The sequence below is a fragment of the Cygnus olor genome, chromosome 5 (genome assembly GCF_009769625.2).
Source record: "Cygnus olor isolate bCygOlo1 chromosome 5, bCygOlo1.pri.v2, whole genome shotgun sequence".
Lineage (NCBI taxonomy): Eukaryota > Metazoa > Chordata > Aves > Anseriformes > Anatidae > Cygnus > Cygnus olor.
Genome location: NC_049173.1, coordinates 13,208,526 through 13,231,008, shown reverse-complemented (window position 1 = coordinate 13,231,008; position 22,483 = coordinate 13,208,526). Strand labels below are relative to the sequence as shown.

Here is a 22,483-nt window from a genome sequence, read left to right as displayed (position 1 = left end):
AAGAGTGATGCCTCCTGTTTGTACCACCTCTCCTGGTAGGAAAATCCTAAGGCATAAATTGTACAGGAGGACAAAACAATGAATGGTGACTAGAAACTGGAGGTCAAAACAAAAACAAAGAGGAGGAAATCAGGATGCGTCTGAAGATACTGTACGTTAAAGGAGAGTCATTGTCCAGAATAGATTTTTCCAGACTACACTGGCTATAAATAGAATACTAGAGCTAGAGTTAGCTAGCTCAGTACTTGCTGACTGAACAACAGTGAGAGATAAACTACTGGGTGAGTGTGTGTCTGTGTTCTGGAGGAGGTTCTTGATTTTTTTGTTGTTTTTATTTTTATGTCTGTACTGAATAATGAAATGGTTCTTACTGGCTGGTACGTATTTTGTTTGTATTCCGGCTCTATTTTTTGTTGGTTACAGATTAAAGGCTCTGACACTGCAAATTCTTTACCCACACAGCTAGTTACGCTATATACCATGGGAACAAGTCTCTATTTCATTCATATCTTGCAGCACAGGCCCCTTGGTATCGTATCAGTGCTCCTTATTAATATGATAAGACACGTCAAGAACTCAGCTGGTAGAACAAATTAAGAATTTCTCCAGCTAATTCAGCTGTGGCTGTGACTGAGTCTTAGAAGAACAAAAACAAAGTGACGGTGTTTGAGGTCATTAAATCTTCCAGCTAATCACTAAAATTGATGCAACATTTGAAGAGGAGGCTTTGATCTTTACACATATCCGTCTTTAACATTATTTTACAGCAATGAATTTAATAACCAAGTTCAGCTTCCTTGGACTAATGGGAAAGATGGGAAAGAACATTGAATGGAACACGGGGACAGCCGCTGTGACAACTTGGAAAAGAAGGGGGGAGGTCAAATTCTTACAACTATAGAAGCAGCTACTCCACAATAGCAAAGTATGTCCCATTGTTTTATATACAACCGTTTGAAGAAGGAAAAACCCACTTGTTTTGGTTCATTAACAAAAATAAAGCTTGAATGGCAGGAAGTAGTCTCAACTGACAGCCTGTGTTTATTGAGTTTTATTCAGCTCTGCAAGGTTGTTGTTTGGTTACCTTAGACAGTAACCAATGTAGGTGAGGGATCCAGCACAAACGTGAAAAATACCCAAATCTTCCATATGTGAAAGACAAGCTGCTCTCGAAGATACTGTGAAAGTCATAAGCACTGTTAGGATGGCAGTTTCTGCTGAATTATTTAGTAGTAAAAGCTTTACAGGGAAAGTGTTGCCATTTTTGTACGGAATACTGGTGTGTGGCTAAGTGTCTTCAGTTCATTCACATTACGTCTGCAGAAAGCTTGTGTCATTTGTTCATGAAAAAAATAGTTCATTAACAGCTCACACAGTGTCTCAAGCTTTTCCATATGCTTGTGTGAGGACAGAGCGGTGCCGGTGTTTTAACTCACCACTCGGTATTTTACACAGCGCCTGGTGAAAACAGTTCTATTTCGTTCTTCGCAATAAAGACCTCCAAAAATAAAATAAAGTGTTAGCAGTTCAGGAGCCTGGCAGCCTGTAAGGTGGCAAATTCAAATTGCTTTTTCCTTGGAAGGTTCCAGAAAGGTGCTGCCTGGAGCCATTAACCTAGCTATGAATCATTGAAAAGCAGGTGGACAGGAGTGCTAAAAACTGTGGCTTTTCCACGGGTTAAGGGTTCTTCTTGTTCCTTTCAGAAATGCTCTCAAGTTAGTTAACTCTACAAACAGACCATACGACAAAGCGGGTTTGAACTACAATACAAATGATGCAAGTCTGGCGTTACTGGGTGGTTACCCCTTGAACCAGAGCTCTTGGTTCCAGAGCACCACAGCCTGGACATCAGGCTGTTAGCTGCCGTATTTACACTATTGACAGTTACAAAAAAGCCAAAAAAAAAGGAAACCCTGAAGAAACTCAACCCCAACTCCCAAAGAACAGGCAGGCAGAAACTGTGAGCTCTGCCTCTTTTAGTCTTCACAGCATCACAGCCTACGGGACTGTATTCCTACAACGGCCCCTTGAACTGGTTTCCCGAAAGATGTTGCCTGATGGAGGGTTTGGAGCTCGCAGCGTCACCCAGCTTTCGCCAGACAACCTGTAAGAAAACACACAAGGGCGGGGTCAGAAAGGCAAGAATTAAAAACCAAAGGCTGGCAAGTTGCAGAATTCGGCTCCAAGTCAGTATCAGGGATTTCCCAGAGTCGGGCTGTAATTCTCGGCAGCGCCACAGGATGGCACCTGTGCTCCAATGTCGATAGGAAAGGCATTGATGCATTTTTCTAATTAGCCTCTCTTGAAATTAGAACCATTTCTGCCTGGGGTAATAGTATAAAACAAATACACTAGGTCCAGAAGTTAAGTTCAATGTTAGGTCAACCCTGTCATGCTTCCAGAAATGATGTTACCGTGAGCAGAAAAGATAATAAAAAAGATAATAGTTAAAATTACGCGTGTGACTTTCTAAAAACATACATTTTATCACTCTAGGGCCACTGGGGTAAGTGAGGCTATTTCTAAAAAATAAGAAACTGCAAAGCCCTTTATAGCTGCCTTGAGCCTACACAAACATAATATTTAAAGAAAAAAACAGCTGATGACAGGCAACCATAAATTGGCCCATTTGGGAGCATGAAGTTAGTGTTCTACCTTTCCCCCTGCATGGCTACAAGGAGATATGGCGTTACGTAGACAAAACATCCCCCAAAGCAGACCCCATTTACTCCGTGCTTGGCTGTGCTTACAGGGATCCTGCAGCCCAAGTGAAGTGCCTCAGCCCTTGCCAAGGATTCTTGCAGGGATTTAGCTCTGTAAGATGCACTTGTGTTCTTTGCACCCCCTTTTCAGGGTTTTGGACATTTTTTTTAATTTTCCCTTGAAGATTTTTCCTGCTGTTTGCATGCAAGAAAGTGCTGTCTTTGTTCTTTCTGCTTCCCATTGTATCCATAAAGATGCAGTCACACAGCAGCAGAACCTTCCATACTGAATGCCGTAGCACTTACCATATAAAACAGTAGTTTTTTAAGACCCCACTGCAAGCAATTTCAGAATTTAAAAGGAAGATTACACTCCTCTCTGCTGCTGTGAGGCACAAAGCGGTGCCACTTGGGCTGACCTCCAGTGCGGACTTCTAAAAAAGAGTGCTCCATGAGCATCCTCCTCCCTGCTGTGAGAACTGCTGTTACTGTCAAACAGCAAATCCCCGTCTGCACGCAAGCCCTGTTCTCGCCGAAATCCCAAACTCTTTGTTCAAAGCCAAAACACGGCCAGGGCGGTTTGAAGCCGGAGGTAGCGGCACAGCAGCAAATGCTGCAAAGGTGCCTTTTGGTATGAACGCTCACTGTACAGCATGTGGTGAGCTCAGTTTGCAGTGCGGTTGCCAAACCTGTTAGGGGTGCTAAAAGAACCCCGCACATCCTAATGCTGCTCAGTGGCTTCAAACAAGAAGGCTCCCCCTCTGATGTCATACCTCATGGTTTAGGCTCAAACCCATTCAAGCTGCATGGCTGTAAACACGGCAGCAAACCGAGTCCCTGTGGGCACAGCTGGAGTCAGCTGCAAGCAGGACTCGTCTAGGCAGGGAGAGCCCTTTGCAGGGCTCGTGGTTAGCTGGAAAGCCACCCTGCACCCTTCAAGGCAGCAGAGTGAGAAGCGTCTGCTGAACAAAGGCTGTTTGGTGCCATGAATGGGGCTTCAGGTTACTGACACTGAAAGCAGCAGTCAGCAGAGCCTCGACCCTCTCCTTGTGCCTGTGGATCTCGTATCAAACAGGGCTTGTATGCAGACCAGTGCTCCCCACTACTTACAACAAAAGAACACAAAAGACAGTGCTAGAACTACTGAGAGGCATTATTACATTGCACATTTCACGGACAATCGCCTTCTCCTTTTCACTCAGGTCCTCTTCGTAGTTGTCCTGCATTTGCCTGTCCAAATTTTCGTGGACCTCAAGGACCTATAAAAAAACAATATTACAAAAGCATTATGCTTCTCAAATAACTAACAGTGTGCTCAGCAACTTCACAGTGTCACAGAATGGTTTAGGCCGAAGGGACCTCTGGAGGTCACCTGGTCCAACGCCCTTGCTCATGCAGGCTTCTCCACTCCCTTCCATTAATTTCAGTCATGGGGCAACTGGGGGCAGCCCACGGGTTTTAGGTCTAACAGGGTTAGCCACCTGGGGAAGAGGAAAATGGAAATCTGTACCACTGGAAAACAGAGTATTGCCCACTGAGCAGCTAATGTGTGTGGTCTCCAATCAGCCATGAACTTTCAGGTCTTAAACACAGCCCTTTTCACTCACCTTTGGCTGAAAATTGTGTTTAACCCATTTAATTTCTCAGTCCCTCAGAGACCCTGGTGACCGTGAGCAGGAGCCGGACTGCTATCACAGAGACCTGGTACCCAGAGATCCCGATCCGATGCCCAGCTCTCACCCAGTGCCTCTGAGAGCTGGATCCAGCCAGGATGCAAAGGGGATGGAAATGGGGGAAAACCAGCATCCCTGCATGCTAACTGCCATCCTCTGTAGGCACCTTTCCCAACAAGAGGCTGGATGCAAGTGCAACCCCTGCACGTGTCCCCACACCCAGGATTGTAACCACAGCCGTAGGATAAAACCTGCTGGCTGTTAAACATTTCAGCTGGCACAAATGCTGAGGAACACAGGATATGCCCACAAAGGCATCTGGAGCATGTAGGTGCCTGCAGCACCCTGCCCCAGGGAGCCTCTGGAGGAGTGAGACACCAGCTTTCCTTTCCATCCTGCTTGTGACTGGGGGGTTCTTCCCACAATAGTAACAAGAGGAAAGCACTGCAAAAACAGGAAATGTGGCTGCTAAAGCACAGCAGCAGCCTGGAAGAGTGGGTGGGGGAGGTTCTGAGATCCTCCAACGCGTTGCTGAAAGGCAACCACCAGAGCTCACTGCCTCTGCAGCTCCGCAGGGAGCCCTCGAAGGCACTCAGCCGGCTTTGTGGGGCACCCAGGGTTGATCCACACAGCCCAAGGCACAGGATGCTTGCAAAGAGCTTGGGGCCACGACATTTAAAAGCCAACGCAGATCACAGCAGCCATAGCACACGAGGAGGCTCCGTGGCTTGCAAGGCTATGCCAGGCCCCCAAGGAGAGCGCTCCTGGACCTGGGAAGAAGCCGGTTTCCTTGTTACAGCCCCAGCAAGGCCACCCCAGGCCTGACAAGCCCAGTGCTGATGTCTGTGGGCCCTGTGGACTCCACCTGGCCTGGCCGCTGAACCCACGTTTTCCTCAGGAAGATGTGTAAATCCACTGGGAAAGAAGCCCAGGATACTGAATTAAAAAAAAAAAAAACAACACAGTGGAAACATCCCGCTTGTGACTTGTTTTCTTAAACTAGATTTTGAGTTGACAATGTTTGGAAATGGTGCTGTTTCTTTTCAGGAAAACTAACTGGTATTTAACCTCTGTGTTTTATATAATGCTCGGAGGCACGTTCCCCAGGCCAGGCGTGACCAGTCAGACACAGGAGGTGGCGGAGGAAGGCCCTGCGTGCACCCTCCAGGCCATGAGGTGGTTATTTAGAGAGACAAGGCTGGCCGGGATGAAAGGCAGCCTCAGCTTCCAGCTGGACTCGCACTGATCCACAGGAACACCCCTCGTGCACCCTGGAGCCTCCGCCTGTGTTCAGGCAGCCTCTCCAGACAAGGTGCTGCATCAGCCAGGCCTGTCACGGAGCGGGAGCGCACCCAGGCCTTGCTGACCTACACAGCTCCCCCAGGGCTCTGCCACTGAGGAGGAACATGGCCGTCACCGTGTGTAGGGGTAAAGATCCCCAAATCACCCAGTGCCACCACCAAACAGCTCACGGTCCCTTCTCACGGTGATACAGCCCCACACGAAGCTCTGCAGCAGGAGTGTTTGTGCTCGTGAGCCTCCCAGGGACCTACGGAGTGAGGACGGGCTTCGCTCTTTGCTGAGGTATACGGCGCTGGCTGCTCCATGAAATGGGATCCAAGAGCAGATTATCCCCTGATCTGGCTCAGCACAGCAATCCTGCTGCACTCCAACTGCGTTATGTACAAAAATAGGTCATTCTCCTCAGGCCCTTAACCTATTTCCAAAATGAACCAGCTCCTTTTACCAACAGATCTGGGACCAACCCTCTCACAAACACGAAATAGCCATGTCCTTTTTAAGGGGAGAGGAAGGGCAAGAGAGATGCAAAAAGCACGTATGTGCTGACAGAGACAACATCTATTTTTTCGCTAAAGAGGAGGGAATTAATTATTGATCCAGCTGAACTGGCACATCGAACTTGCTTGTCTGGAGTCGGTGTGCCTCTGACGCCTGGCTGCAGCAGCAGCCGCCTACACCAGCAGCTCCCGGCGCGGCACGCCACCGGTGGCTGTCTGGCAGCTGAGCACTGCCCGTGTCTGCAGGGCAAGTGTCAAGGACAGACGTGGCTCACCTCACTTAAAGATCACATCAGCTCCAGCGCCTGCTTCCACCAGCCATCCATCTCACAGGTGCAGGACTCTCAGAGGACAACAATAAACTGGTTTTCTATGACTTCCACTTAAAATAAAACTGCATTCCCTTGCCCATGAGGTGTGAAGGGGTGGTGCGGCCCATTTCTTCCAGTGGAAATGTCTTTTTTAACCTTGAAACCATCTCTCACAACAGATGTGCCCATTCTGTGTCAGCATCTTGGGTATGGGAAACAGGGATTCAGGGTTAAAACCCAGAAGCCTATCCCAGGAAGGCCTGCTGGAGAACAGTGTGCTCCCAGTACAATCCCCTCTGGAAGAAGGACCAGAGCTGTGACTGCTGACCCAACCCGATCCATTTTCAAGTCCTGCCAGGCCCCTCCTCAGCTAATTAGGAAGGACCGGGTCAATGTTCATCAAGTTACACAGCTGGGAACCGCAGCCGGGCCATGAATCGTCTGTGGTTCAGCTAAAGGCACCAGCCACAATTCTAAGACTGAGGATTCAATTTGCATCTAAGAAATTGGATTATATCCTCCTCTGATTTCTGCCATATCCTACTCCAGGTGCCTACAGAAAAACAGAGGAGTGTAGAAAGGCTCAGGCCATCCCCTTCTTTTCGCTCTTCACTAAGCTTCGGTGACAGCTCTTGGCCCTTTGCAGACACCCCAGCACTACGTTGTCTCCCTGGGTGCCCTCCAGCGCAGGTAAGACTCCCATGCAGGGGGCTGGGGCAGGGACAGGCAATGCTCCCTGGCTCCCCACGCCACTTTTCTGCCTGAGGACTCCACCTCCTGAAGTCCACGTTCACCACCTCCTGAAGTCAACCTCCCCGTCACCAAGGTGCTGCTGCGGATGAGCTGCGCCTCGCTACAGATGGGCACGCTGACTCGTCTCGCTGCCTCCGCGCTGCTAAGTAAGCTGCGAGGGACACCTCGGGTATATTTAGCTCTCCTTCCTGACTGCGCTGACATCTGCGACCAAGACGGTGTCACCTCAAAGTCACCCAGCCCATCACATCCACCGCCCTTCTGCCTTACCCTTCTGCCCCCACACGATGCATCTTTAAAACACAAACAAACAAACACCACCAGGCTGGGTGACGGCAATAAGGCTTTGAAAGGGGCTTTGGAAGTTGAGGTAAGCACTTCTGTAAGAGGAAGCACTCTGATTAAGGAATGTTTTCCAAAGGGTACAAGCCTCCCTGACTTTATTGATTTATAAGTCAAATGGACAGGGCACTGGGGAACAGTGTGCACAGTCGTGCTTTGGCAAAGGAACTGTCTGTATGCCCCACTAGGACTCTCCCCAAGTTTTGTCTGGGCCAAATCTTGTCTTACTCAGCATCAGTGGGAGCAACTGACTGTCTGCCTGATGGCTCTGTGCCCATCAGAGAGATGCTGCTGCTGGAGGAGTTGGATTATAGGCTAAATGTTGTTTTCTCATATTTGTCTCCTCCTCATCTCCCCACGTCTTTAGCAGGTTTGCTCAATTCCTAAGAAAAGTGCTTTGATGTTCAGCGAGATACTGAGATGTAGCATATGTACCTTTTATTCTCGTTAGCAAAAACAGCTGTTAGGAGTGCCAACCTGTCATTTTGCTCCTTATTTAGTAGGTGCAAATAAGCAAAAACTATTTCAGGAGCAAAAATCAAGAAAACCCCTAAACGTGCTCAGGGAAGAACTTACTTATGCTAAATCAAGGTCAACGCTTCATCCACATAGCGTTCAGCTGCAGGAAAAAGCCAAGCGAGAAGCCTAGGGGGCATTACACAACTGAGCAGAGCTTCTTCTAATATTCAATGGCAGACAGGCAAAGTGCAAAGTCTCCTTTGTAGCTACTCTCTTCTCCTCCTCAAGGGAAGGTCATGAGCTGTACCACGGCGAGGGGCTAGGCCGGTAGCTGCATCCCCTTTTCTACACGCAGGGGCTGGCACTGAAAAAGATGCCCAGTTCCGCAGGGTGTAAATAAGACCTGCTCCATCTGCTGCAGCATGCCATGGCCAAAACACGTTATCTTCCACCCAGTTTAAGATCTGTGGCTGGAGACCAAGAGCCACAGTTTTATTGTCTCACATGAAGTGGGGGGAGGAGAGGTTGAGACCAGAACCAGTTTCCTCCGCCCTTTCCATTTCCACCTGATCCTTGGAAACGGGCCACAGGATGGAAAATTAAAACCTCCTCGACCCTTGCTGCCACACTGACTTACGGGAAGATTTCCTCCTCACTTCAAATCTGAGAATGTTTTTAAGCCTAAGCCTGTGAGCGGGACACATCACACGAGATCAGTTGTGCCCTGAGAGATGTGACTGCTGTGCCACCTGCTTCCTGTCCCCAGCTGAGGCAGTTTCCAGTGTTTTGAAGAAAGACAAACATGCCCCACCAGCCAAATTACAAAATCTCAGAGGAGAGCTTCTTGCAGCCCTTCCTGGTGATCAACAAAGCTCTGAAGAAGAGAATTAGCAATAATAATACGGGCAAACAACCAAGCATCCAACTTCCTTCCAACCCCTTTGTATGCATCCTCGTGCCACACATCCCAAATGCAATTTCCAGTTTCTGAGAATCTTCCTTGTTAACTTTACAATCCTTTCCACAAGCTTATTAAACTACTTCTTAAAACCATTCACGTTTCTTGCCCTTACTTGGAAATTTGGTCCCATAACCCCTTAAGCAGACAGAAACTTACTTTCCCCCCAGAATGTGTTCATAACCAATTTATAACTATTTGATCTTTCAACTTAAAAAAATTATCATCTCTGCTTAATATTTTCCCTCCCCAAACACAATGAAAAGCAGGAGCAGAAAGGTAGGAACCCCAACATGGGAAGTCACATTCATTTAAAAACAAGAACAGTAGTCTGGAGTGCATTGGTGGCTTGGATGATTAGAGCAAATGCAAGAGAAACTGGATTAGTGACGAGCAAGAAGTAAAGGCAGTACGAAGTGTAGGAGAAATGAAGGTGTCCCGTGCGTTTGCAATGTTCTGCAAGGTGTCAGTTTAGCAGATACTTATGCATATTCATACAGCAGTAATTCACCCAAAAGTGACGTACAGCATACTCCGGGATGGAGCACACCTTTCTGACAGCACCGAACCATTCACAACAAGCAAAGAAGAAGCTTACTGGGCAAACACAGGAAAAATATATGTAGGAAACTGATCTGCCACTCATATATCCAGGGCTCCTCTGGGAAGCAGTAAAAACTGTACCAAGGGTATATTTTTAATCCTTGAAGGTGCTGGACACCCTTCTCTGAGGATCCAAAAAGTTATATGATTGGGGTTTACAACACCTTACGTAAGCTGAAAAAATCGAGATTTTCAGCTTGAAGGACCTTTCATAATTTAAAGTAAAGTTTGATCCAAATCAAACCAAACTTAAATTTTCTTTCATAATTTCATAACACCATAAATGCACAGAAGATGAACTACTTGAGGAACACTGTCATCCAGTGTTTCTGAAACTTCATATGCTCAGGGGATCTCGCAGCTGCCCAGTGGAACCGACCTCCTGCCAGCTGCACCACTGCTTCTCCTGACACTTGTTGGCTTTACCACTGCCACCTGACACATCTGTCCTGGAGCCAAGAGACAGGTGCAAAAACGTAAGCTGAAAAAAATTTAAAACTAGAAAAATCATGGAACCTGTAGATTACAGCTAAGAGCAACATCTGTGGCATTTATTTTGCTATCGGGTGCAAAGAGAAGTGCTTTGTTAGCACCAGGCTCTGGGTCTAGGCCAACCTAAGCTGGTGCTGGTGAAGCAGTGACACGGCTGGACCTTTTTTTCTGGCTATGGCCGTGGGGCTCCGAGCTCCAGACCAGCCATCCGGGGATCTGGAGGGTTTCCTGTGAATCCTGCTTTGATTTGGCAAAATCTCTGTAACCTTATACATTTATTTTCAGCTTTAACAAATCCATCTATACTTACAAATCAGTATAGTCCAACCTAACCTTTGAAAGGTGTCTCTATGGCACCTTTCAAAGGATTTGTGTTCCTGTGTCTCTTAGATAACTTGGACTTCCTTAACTAGTCAACCATACAACAGCAAGCTATTACATTTTTTCCTGCTAATGGATGCTCTCTAGGACTTGAGAACTGCTGTGAAAAAACAGTGCAAGTCTTCTCCTTTACCCCAGCTAGCCGGGTCCTGTGTTTTTGATGGTGAAGGCCATGACTTTAATACACATTGATGATGCAGATATCTACATGGGTATGATGCCATGGTTTGCTGTGTGTTTACTTAAATAAAGTCCTTCTCCTCTGAAGACTGCTGCAAGATTTTCAATAACAAAAAATATGTAGGAGTTGAGTTTTTGCGTCTCTTTTAAAAACAGCACTTCTGTCATCACTGTCACCCCTGAGACACAGTCCACGCAAGAATGATGACCAGGAAGGATGACCAACACCTTCAGCTGTAACAGCTTCTGTTGAAGGTCTCCCACCCAAAAAGTCATGTATGATCTTGCTTAACTATATTTGAAGCAATGATTGTTCATCATGATACAAGTGCTGGTTGCTGATAACGTGCCTCAGCACTAACTTTCTATTTCTAATCATCATATTTCCATGAGAACAGCAAACATCCAGTTCTGCAAGTTAGTTGCACTGCGCTGCACTGCGCAGCAGTGTGGGGACTACAGGCAGCCTTACCTTCATAGCATGCACAACAGCCTCTGGTTTCTGACCAACAGGGACATATCCTGGTGCAGGAGAAGATGCAAGATCAGATGTCATGCGAGCTGGTCCCTGTTTAAATAAGAAGAGAAGACATGCTTTAATTCTGTTTGGGTTATTTAGCAGGAAGGAAGAAAATATCCACTAGCTTCTCTCAAATTCAGTCCCCTTCAGCCACCTGCAAAGACAAAAAACACCACTACCCCTCCTTCAAAAGTAATTTGATTTAATGCCATTTAAGCTTACCGTCACTCAGACTAGATGTATTCAGGCAGGAGATCACCCTGGTTTAAAGCTAAATTAGTTCAGGAAGCATTTTTTGCTCATTTAGGATAACTCTGTGCAAGGACAAGATCAAAGGGTCCTCATCCTTGTAGCCAAGGGAGCAATGCAAACAAGATGATTTTCCAGCATAAAGCGGTCATTTCTAAGAAGCTGCGTACATGAAAGAAACAGTTGGCATAACATCATTGCTTTTTTGGCAACGCTTTCACATAGACATCAAGTACCAATCTTCGGCTACAGAGAAAATTGTGAAGGCAACCTTAAAACAAGCAGATGTCCAAGCCTAATGTTGGCTGGGTTTCTTTCCAAAATGCTGGCCAGTTCTCCTGCATGAAGGATCCCATTGGGAAAGATACCAAAGATACATTTTACAAAAGACTTCTACAGCCCAAATAGCCCTGTAAGCACGTTTGATAGGGCTTTCCTTTTTTGGATTACATGAGACACAATGAGAAGCACCCTGCCTGTCCCGAGACTTTTGTATTTGCTTTGTAGCGCCGGGAGAAACCCACAATGAAACCATTGACCAAACCCGTATTTAGTCTTCGCATCCCTTAGGAAATACAAAGAATGATTATACTGGGGCCTGTGAAAGCAAATTAGGATGGCAGAGCGGTATGTAGCACCGTCACAGGAATGCTTTTGCATGCGACATACGAGGCACTCCATTACCATCTTTTCCAGGTTTGAACACAGCATGTTTTGTGCCTCGTCTCACCTCCTCGCCTCCTAGGCCAGCAGTAGCCATGCCAGGATGGAGGACCAACGCAGGGCCATCTTGTCACATCTCATGCGTCCAAACCTTCCACGGCGTGGGCGCCTTTTTGCTACTGAAAGCGTTCGTGTGCCTACTTTAAAGAAAAGGACGGGCCGATCCATTAGGCCACAGACAAGGGCAGCGTGAAGGGCACGGAGCCTTTCGAGCCTGAGCCAGCGGTCTGTGCTTAGCCCACGTAAACCAACTGCCTTTTACCAGCAAGTGACCTTCCTGAACCGAGCTGCTGGTGACACAATACTTCCCTTCCGAGAGGCAGGCATCCCAGAGAAGGGAACATGAGACTTGGTACCTCCACAATAACTCTCCAAGGAGATTTAACGGGCTGATGAAGCACTGAGACCAAGCGACGTTCACGGGCCAGGCACCTGCTGGCAGAGGGTCACAGCTCGCTGGAGATGTATGGCCACCGGGGGACACGGCCTCAGCCATCCTGTCCAGCCCCAAATGCTACACAGAAAAGGCTGGGGAGGGAGGGAGTGCCAGGGACTGAGCCCAGCCAGTCTACGGCTGTGCCTTAAGACTGCAAAAGGGGTTACAAATTTCTCTCAGGGCAGCTAAATGCAGAGTCAGCTTCCCACAGAGGTCACAGGCATCAATACACGCAGAAGTGCCCTGACTTGAGCATGAAAGCCGCCTTCCTTCCCATAAATGACCAAGATCATGACAACTGGAAGCAGAATATATGGGAGTTTGTGGCCATGAACCATATTGATAAAGATCTTCCCCCACAGCCCCTGTTAGAAGTAACACAGGAAATACCAAGCAGGGGTCTAACATCCAATACCTCTTCTGAGCTGAGAGCAATCAGAAAGGAAAAGGAATTCTGCTGGATCCTGCAGCTGACAGCATCTTAAATACATTTTTCTGACAAAACTAGAGCAGAACACAAGGTCCCCTGTATGACAGGCAGCAGCAGCTTCTCCTTGCAGAAGCGACGTAACTAATAAGCTACAAAGCACTCCCGTGTTCATAATCGCTCTCAAAATTACTACAGAATACAAATGAAACCAGAATGATTAGAGAGAAACGCTTTCTAAAGGGTTTGATCATACTTCACTGATTACCATGCTGACATGATGAAAGCAATCCCACGAGCACATATATCCCTGGATATATGGGATCACACGGAAACGCCCAAAGGGCCAGTGCCCTGCGGGTACAAGTGGCTGAGATGCCCTCTCAAGTGGCGAGGGCAATCAGCTGAGCTCCACCTGAACATGGGTAGAGAATTTGACTTAAGAAGAAAAAAGTGATGTTAAAGAATGGGGGCTGCAACGAAGGAGGTAGACCCAAACTTTGCTGTTAGAGTCTCAGTACCAGTTGACTTCATTTCTAAAGCAGGCGTGATCCTTCCTCTTTAGGTTGGAAGCCAAAAAACTGCCAGCAAACTGAAATGGAAGTGCATACGGCTGCGTGCAATGGTCACCGATGGCAGATAACCGTGTAGGAGACTTGCATGAGAGTGCACAGAAAAAAACACACTGCAGGTGTGCTGTGCTGCAAGGCACAGAGACCTTCCCACCGCTGAAATGGAAGACTGCTACCACAAAAGGCCAAACAGGCACAAGAAGAAAGCAAGGGAGCAAGGAAGGATCTCACCAATATCCCTGCTCTCTGCAGCTGTGGGCATCAAGTAAAAATACCCACGTGTGGCCAGGGAATAGCGTACACCACTAAGGGTAGCTTAATATTTACTTATCATTACACTTAGATTGTATGAGTGCACCCCTAGAGATGCTCTTTCCAGACATAACTTTATAAAGGTGTTTAGGGGCTTCATTCCCACTGATTGCAGTGTGGTTCACAAACAAGCTTTAGCCAAACTCGTATCAGCTTCCTGCACTGAGGCAAACGTGAAGGAGGCCAGAAAAGAGGGGAGCTGGAGCGAGCAAGGGAAGAAATGACAGCGTACCCAGCAGGACGCACGGCCGGCCTTTGGAGGATGGAGGAGAGGAAAACGGGCAGAGTTCACCCACAGTGTTAGCTGAAGGGGAGGAAATGGAAGGAATTGGAGATAAGGTCGAGGTTGCTGAACTGGAAAACTGCCAGCAGTGGGAGAGAAGGGAGGGAGGGGGAAGAGAAAGGATGTGCATTTTATCCAGCAGGAAAACAGCTGAGATGAAATTCAGGGGAGGGGGGAACCAAGATTGGAGACTGGAAGAAGGGCAGGAGGGCAGGATGGAGGGGGAATCTCAGGAAGTCAGCATTAAGGCAGTAGCTGAAATCACACAGATGGAAGAGATATCTCGTGCCTAAAGCAGACACATTTGGAAAACGGGGTAAGAACTACCACGGTTGCACCCCAGCACTCTCCCTCAGCTCCTGAGGACCTCCATCACTGCAGCACCCCATGCCCTTCCTGTTCCTCAGAGCTGACACTTCCACAGCCATGGGAACACGCCTGACTCAGCACCCTGACGGACAGTAATAGCAAGGTTCATCTGGTTACATCCTACAGAGCAGGAATTGTCCATATAGGCAAAAAGTGATACAGAGTGTTTTGGGGCATGCATCACTCTCCATTTCTTCTCCCTGCTTGGTTTTGTCAGACGCGCACTCTCTATACTAGATGTCTGGGGTTTTTCCACTCGCTAGGCTTTCAGAGAGCTCAGTAGCTCAGAGACGGTTCGCTCTTCATCCTCCAACATGCGGCTGAGATGTCACATAATTGTTTAAATGAACGGCACTAAAAGACAGCTCAGAACTCGTGGAAAAGGACGCCATATATTTATAATAAGGCTGTTGAGAAATACAATCTTGGCTGTTTTTCTCGTTTACTTCTGCTGAAGCTGAACCACCTAATGAGAGGCTGAGTCATTTCAAAAGGCAAAGTTTCTTATTCTCTGTGGCCTCAAGCAGCTTTGGAGTCGCTCCAGGTTTAAAGCAGCAGAGATGAAACTGGAAGTTAGCTCATTTAACTCACCAGCCATATGAGGAAGTTGTTATTTAAAAAGAAAACTACTGTACGTCTCCATTGTGGCTTCAAATCCTCACCTTGGTAGAATTACGCTGCACACCTCTTTCTGTTTCAGCCAGAGACACTGCCAAAAGAAGGCTGCCCAGTGGGGAGAGCACCAGCCTACGGGTGGCTGTGTCTAAGACCTCATTACTCCTACACCGGCCCCCTCCCCAGCCCGCCAGCCCCACAGTGGAGGTGCCCCAACCACAGGTAAAGAAGCACACTTCTGTGTGAGACCCTCGCAGAACCCCCCCAGCAGAGCCCAGCCTGCAGGGCTGGCAATTCAAGCCCGATGTCTGTGAGGAGATGCACAGTCCAGCTGTACCGTTAACAGGCTAAGAAAAGAGAGAAGGAACCCTGCAGTCTCCCACGTCAGAGGACCCTTACAGCAGCATGCTGTGCACAGGAGATAAATCTTCCAGTTCTCTGCCTGCTACGAATTACGCACGACCTGGTGGCAGCCTCAAACCCAAAGCAGAAAACAAACTGGATAGAAGCAGCCCCAGCACACTGCCCCTGCCCAGAACCCAAAGAGGATCACCGAAGCAACAGCGCTGGTGTCAGAAGGAAAATCCAACGGCTACAAATAGTGCCAAAGAGCCTTTTTAATCTGACACCAAAAAAATGAGGAGCGGAGGCCTGAAGTGCAGCTGCTGGAGAACATCTGCAGCTGCTGCACATCGAGGCACGATGGCGCTGCCATCAGACCAGGCCGCCTAATGAGGCCGTGCTGGCTGCGTCTAGCTGCGTGGGATGTGGTCCAGCGCAGATGCTGAAAAGCCCCGCGGTCGATGCTCCATCCTTCCTACGTATTTGGAGGAACAAAATTAATAAGAGTGTAACGGCGCACGCTGGGAACTCCCGATAATGGCACACCTCCACAGAGGCAAAATAAGGCTTAAAATATGAACGTTTCTTAATAATAATGGGAATACTCCGGAATCCAAGAAGAAAAGAGTCTAACTGGGGATGACAGGTGTCTGTTCTTTTATAGGTTTTGGTTTGGAAATCTCAAAGAGGAACAATGAAATTGCGATAAACAATTTCTCCTGGATTCCTCCAGGGATCTGAAAAGACACAAGACCTCGGTCCTGACACCAGTTTTCAATCTCCTTCTCCTCAATTACATTCTGCGCTTTAATGACATCCTCTCCTATCTCAGCTCCAAGAGAGCTATTCCTGCTCTTCAGAAAGACTGCAAAAAGAGAGTTAAGTTTCAAAACCCAGAGGAAAGTGGCATGCTGATTGTGCTTCACCAGCAGCCGCAGCCCAGGCACTGAGACCCAAAGTGGGGCATGTGAGCAAACATTAGTGCTTCTGAACCTCACATCTTCTTCTTGTCTTCTTTTAATTTTTGTCCATGATTTCCAAAAACAAGCAGACGTTTAGGGTTCAAACGCGATTAGACACACCGCAATGTTCTAATGGCGTACCTCAGACAATGTTACAGCTAAATGGAATCATATTAGAAGTTTTTATCGCCGAGACAGAACAAGGAAAATTACATTATAGGCAGGCCCTGCCAGATAACTTGCAATAAAATTCCCGGGCACGAAGATTTATCTCACGGTGGCTTTGTTTGCAGCCTACTTACCCAGGTTTGAATTAAGGTTGGGCCCTTCTTTAGCTCTCATCACCATCCAGGTGCTGTACATCAATCACGGTGCCCACGCTGCTCTGTAAATTGGGAACTGCTGAGGGACAAGTAAGCAGTGAGGCAGTGGTAACACGCCCACAGCCACGTGGGACGCAGGTGGCAGAGGCAGGCAGAACACGGAAAGACTTCTCTGCCAGCCCCAGCCCTGGGCGTGTGATGCTCTGGGGCTTTGCATCCCTTCCTCCGCTGCCGTGCAGCTGCAGAGGGGCTAACAGCTCAAAAAAAGTGAGTGTGCTGTGCGGCTATGAACCAGGCTAATTTCACCCTTCCTTCCTTCAAAGCCCCTTCCCTCCCTCCCTCCTGCATCTTCTCGTGCCCCTGGCGCTGTGCCTTGCTCTCGGAGGGGTCCGTACCGATGGCACCCTGACTCCTGGCTGGCTGCAAGGGAGACATTTCCCTCTTGAAATGACCAGCACTGGTTCCTCTGCGAACCACGCTGCCAAGTGCTGTATGCCCGAGCACAGGACACCCTCGCCACAGCCAGGCAGCGCCCAGCTCTGCTGCGTGCCCAGTCTGCCTGGCGGATGACCCAAAGGCACGGTGACACTTGGTTATTCCCATTACTACGTGCCTACTGTGCAGAAAGCCTGCCGGCATCCAGTCCTAACCAAGCAGTCCCTCCTTGTGCATGGAAATGGCAGCATGGTCCCGCATTCCCAAAGCCACAGTGGGCTGCGTAGTACTGTGAATGGTTGGACGCCCTGCCACCGGAGACATGACAAGAGACAAGTGGGATGCTGTGCAGAAAGACACCGGCTTCCCAGCACAACGCCGTCCTGCTGGCCCTGGCCACCAGCGGGAGTGAGTGTGGGAGTCGCCAGTGCTTCCCATTAGCATCTCCCCTATCAAATGGAGGGGCTTTACTGCAGATGCTAATCTCCTCCAGCGTGACTTAATTTGCTCCCTTTAATCACGGAAAGCAGCTGGTCAGGGAGACGCTCAAATCCATGAATTAACGGCTGGACCCGCAGAGGGGCCGGGCTCTGCCAGCGCAGCGCTGCCGTCCCGTCAGACAACGTGCATCTGCGGGGCCTCCGCCGAGCTCACGGAAATCTGCTTCCGTAACCCAAAGTGCTTACATGGCCCTTTTGATCAATAGAGAAACCATTTAACTGCTTCGTTTCTTTCTGAGCACAAGCATCGAGGACAAAAGAAGAGCCGTCCTCCCCGGCAGGCAGGGCACCCCGCTCGCTGCAGGGGCTGTGCCGGGGCACCGAAGGGAAGGGAGGCTTTCAGGGCCTGCCGAGACAGAATAAACAAAGCCAGGACATTGTTTGCAACCGGGTCGCATCTACAAACAGGAAGGGTGTCTGTTATCAGCCCCACACAAACGGTGGGTCGCAGCTCCAGCCCTAGGAAACTCCTTGGTGCCCGCAAGCTGCTGAGACAGCTTCCTCCGGCTGCGGATACGAAGGGAGAGCAGTTGTCCTTTGGTGTACGCCTGTCAAAAAGCACCACTGCCAGCTTCAGCTGTCCCCAGGCTACGAAATCATTACCGACGTGACAGATTCGGAGCACTTTCAGCCCGTAACCACCTGACAGAAACAAACAGGAGTGCTATGGACGGCACTAGCCCACGCTGCGCCCACGGACGGAGTGCACTGACTGCAGCTGACTCACAGGGGCACTGTCAGCACAACTATTCGGAGAGGTGCTGGCTCCTTCAGCAGAGGAACATCAAGCACATTGGCTTTCAGAAGGAAGCAGCGGATATTTTTAAGACTTGCCTGACTTTGAAGCACATCCCCTGGTCTGGGGATGGCCCAGCTGGGAACGCCCAGGTGGGCAGAGACGGTGTGCAGATGCCAGTTGTCCCCAAGGCCACAGCTCTCCCCAGGTCTCCACCTCGTCTTGGCTGCCCTGGCCGTTGCTGGTGAAGCAGCCCGCTCCGAGGTTTTGGGGCGTGAGGGTCTGCAGCAGAGCCCCTATACTGACGGCCCCACACTTAACGCACGTGGCAATGAAGGTGAGAATGTAGAGCAGAACATCAGAACGCTACTTGTCCCCACCCCCCCGCAGTTACCTGTACCGGTGGCTGACGGATATGGACTGTCAGCATCTCTTTTGCTCATCAAATCCCCAAACTTTGTCATTGCCCAACTTTGTGCTGGTTGGCTGCTGTGGGCAAAAAAGCCACCCACCGCTCAGAGACCCCAGAACAGCGGCTGATGAAGGGCGGCCGCCTTTAAAAATGCATCGGCTTGTTCTCAGCCACTCGCAGTACGCTCTGAAGTTTCACAATAGCCCTCCCCGGGCTGCGAATTTCTGCCTCTCTCCCCACAAACCTTTCATTTTTACTTTCCCTCCCGCAGCCTACTGCCGCAGCGGCAAAAGGGCCGCCGTGAATTTCTGCCTTTGTCTGCTCGGCGGCAGCAGCGCGGTGGTGCCAGCGGGAAGGAGCTGCCTCCTGCCATTGTTCCCCCGCGCCCACAAAGGCAGCCCGGCCGCGGGGAGGGCGATCGGTGGCCCCAGCAGGGTGTCCTCCTCCGGCACACCCAGCGGGAGCAGCGAAACCCACAGGGCTCCTCCGGGTGCTGCCGCTGGCCACCAGCCCTGGCGCGATGGGAGCTGTCATCTCTGGCTGTTTCAAACCTGGTTTTAAAAGCCAGGTCAGCTTCAAGAAGGCAGTCCAGTTCTCCTCCCGGAGAGGAATGGATTTACTCCCACGCGAGCCATGGGAGGGATGAGCAAACCTGCCCCGGCTGCCCCCCGCCGGGACAAGGCTTGGGCCACAGCCACGCTTCCCTCTGCTCTCTGCTGATGCCAGGCTGGTGCAGGATAAACTTGGTAATGCCCCTGCAGGGGGCTGAGGGAGAGAGACTGAGTCATTTTCTTGCTGTTCCTCTGCCCTAACCCTTGTAACAGAGAGGACCGAGACCACCGTAGGTCCGGCTAGAAGACAGGACTGGCAGTGGGTCGGGTTCAGGCGCCGCGTGCCCTCGCACCACCTCCCCTCGCCGCCTCTGCCGCAGGCTCAGCAGACAGCCGGCACGTCAGCCGAGGAGTCTCCCGTCATCCATTTCCCCCCCATCTCACGGCTTCTCTTTACACCTACACACCACAAACATTTGGGTTTGTTTTTATCAGAACGTACGTGCCATATGGTAAACGGAATACGCTCTCCACGAGCGTCTTTGCAAAGCAGAGCTACAAAACGTGGCCGGTGGTGATGGGGGAAGGCAGGGGCAGGAGCCAAGCACGCCAGAGGAGCAGAGGCGAGCAGAAGGACAGTGCTGCAGCCAGGCAGCCTGAGCTCAGCCCCAGACCCGGGCTTTGCTTTTTGGAGGAAACAGTCGCTGGAGAAAAATGCAATGGGAGGCAGTGGTACGGAGATAAACCTCTGCCGAGTGCCTCCACCTCTCTGCTACGGCACCACTCCTGTCCTGCTCGCCTGTGCTTTCCTGTAGACCTCCCAGGTTTTGCTACGGGATGGATCTAGGAAGGAAAAAGGTACTGCCTCTTCCCAGCCTGGCCTCCAGTCTTAAGCAGACTCCTGAGAGATACAGGGTTGGATACCTGCAGGGAGCAAATCTCACTTTGCTTCAGGAGGTACTTAAAGCAGGGGCTGCTAGGGTGGGCAATGGCACCATCACCTCTGTCTTCTCAAAAGAGGGAGCTTTGCTCGGCCCTCACGAAGCATACCCGTAGGCACTTTTCCCTGGGGACTCGGAGCTCAGGACCTGGGATGACCTCAGGTGCCTTCCTCCAGCTCCATCCTCCCGCACTGGTAGGGGCTGCTGCCCCTCAGCACGGGATCGTGCACAAAGCTAGTGCAGTGCAACTCCACACAAAACCTTACGGAAGGGGAAGGCGGTATTTATTTGAACCTAAAGTGACACCACTCACACCCCCACACCTACAAACACCCCCACCTAAAGGTGCATGTCCACGTGGTGTGGTCAGGTCGCTGTGTCTGACACTGGGGACAGGGCCACCAGCTAGCGAGTCCCAGTGACAGCTCTGGCATTCCTCTTGCTGATGGCAGAGAACTGGCGGTTTTTGGACAGATTTTTTACAGCCTTCACGGGTCAGTGGTTACTACGGGCTGATCTTTATCTCAGAGTCCTGCTTACTCACCCCCCATAAACCCCATGAAGCTGCTGCCCGTTGTCTCCTTTCCCTCCTTTCGGGTACCTTATCTAAGCCTTCCCCCTGGAACAACCGGCAGCGCGATGGCACATCCCACGTAACCTCGCCACCACTCCCCCCTTATCAGGGAACGGGTCTTCCAGCGACGAGCCATCTGTGCCTCTGTGCCGTGCCCTTATCAAAGCACAGACCTCCTGGTCCTGATGCAAACCACACATCCCCCGGTGTTTACCCAGTTGTTTGCTGTCAGTTGTGCCTTTGGTTATCAGCGCGGGCCATTCCTGCACCCCTGGCTCAAGCGCTCCTTCTGGTGTTTCATGTACCCGTTCCCATCCCCTAATGTTTCCATTGCAGACCTCTGCAGTTACTTCCACCAGCGGCAGGACTCCTATTACAAATCACACCAACACTGCTAGTAGGTTTTAAGTCTAAGCCAGCCAGGCTAGCCCCAGTTGTTAGCGAAAGGCCGGTTCACCTTTAACGGTGTTTCGTGCCAATGTGGACAAATGGCTCCTCCAGGCAGCTGGCTTAGGGGCTTGTCCAGGTGAAGGCACCTCCAGCCACAGCAGCACGCTGCCTTCGGGCTGCCTTCCCGTGCCTGGGCACTAAGATGTGCCTGGCACAGCCGCGGGGCGGCGGGCAGGACTGTGGATTGCTGCAGGGGCTGTGCGTTTGCACAGGCTGCCACAGCACCCAGCAAGAGGCAGACGCCAAAAGGAGCGGAGAAGTGACAGGGGCGCAAGCTGGGGGCCATGCCGCAGCCCCAGCACTCATCCTCAGCTTTGCTTAGAGATCTCGAATGCTCCAGAAACCAGCAACCGAGATTCTACCTCTTAGCAAATGGATTGCTGAAATGTGACTATTAGTACCAAATTAGCAGCCTTGCTGCTGTGGATGGGGAGTTTCCTTGTCCCCCATGCCTTCTCCCCATGTCAGGATCACACCCGGCAATTATTAGGTGTGCACAACAGGTTAAGCACCGAGTATGGCAACTTTAGAGAGAGAGAGATTCCGCCTCCCAGTCTTCATTCATCACTAGATTAATGACGGAGAAAGCCTGTGAGAGAAACAACTCGACAGCAATGCTACAGCGTTCCAAAAATTAAATACTGCCTTTTAGTATGCATCCCTGGAGGATCCTGGAGCACTTAGTGCTATTTAACTTAGCGATAAAGAAATGCCTGAAAACCGTGCTATGGGGTAGGTGATTTCCCACCCAGTCCCTTTGAAGGAAAAACATAGGTACAGAGAGGTGAACGAAGCTACATGTGTTCATGGGAGGAGAGTCCCTCCACGACGGCAGGCAGAGATTCCAGTCCAGATTCACAGAACCGAGCTGAGAGGGCTCCTCTTCCCCTGCAACTGCCAATTACCTGAAACTGTCATTTTTCTTCTAAAATTCTCAGTGTTAGCAAAATATAACTTCCATCTCACTAACCAGAGGTGAGATATACGAATGGGCAATCCAGGCTCCTTAGACAATGCCAGCAAAGAGAACTTCAGGTCAGTAACTCCCCCCTGGTATTGTTAAAAACTCCAGACAAGCTCTGAGCTGGACGAGTTTCC

General features: G+C 49.9%; 1 protein-coding gene across 1 annotated transcript in view; it reads right to left on the bottom strand.

Moving 5' to 3' along the window:
- Positions 1 to 1,035: 1,035 nt before the first annotated feature.
- Positions 1,036 to 22,483, bottom strand: part of CCDC85C (coiled-coil domain containing 85C) — a 104,437-nt gene continuing 82,989 nt past the window's right edge. Inside the window, 3 exon segments of the mRNA XM_040559956.1 lie at positions 1,036 to 2,104; positions 3,863 to 3,961; positions 11,126 to 11,221. Coding sequence (XP_040415890.1) covers positions 2,015 to 2,104; positions 3,863 to 3,961; positions 11,126 to 11,221 — 285 coding nt within the window. The 3' untranslated portion in view covers positions 1,036 to 2,014.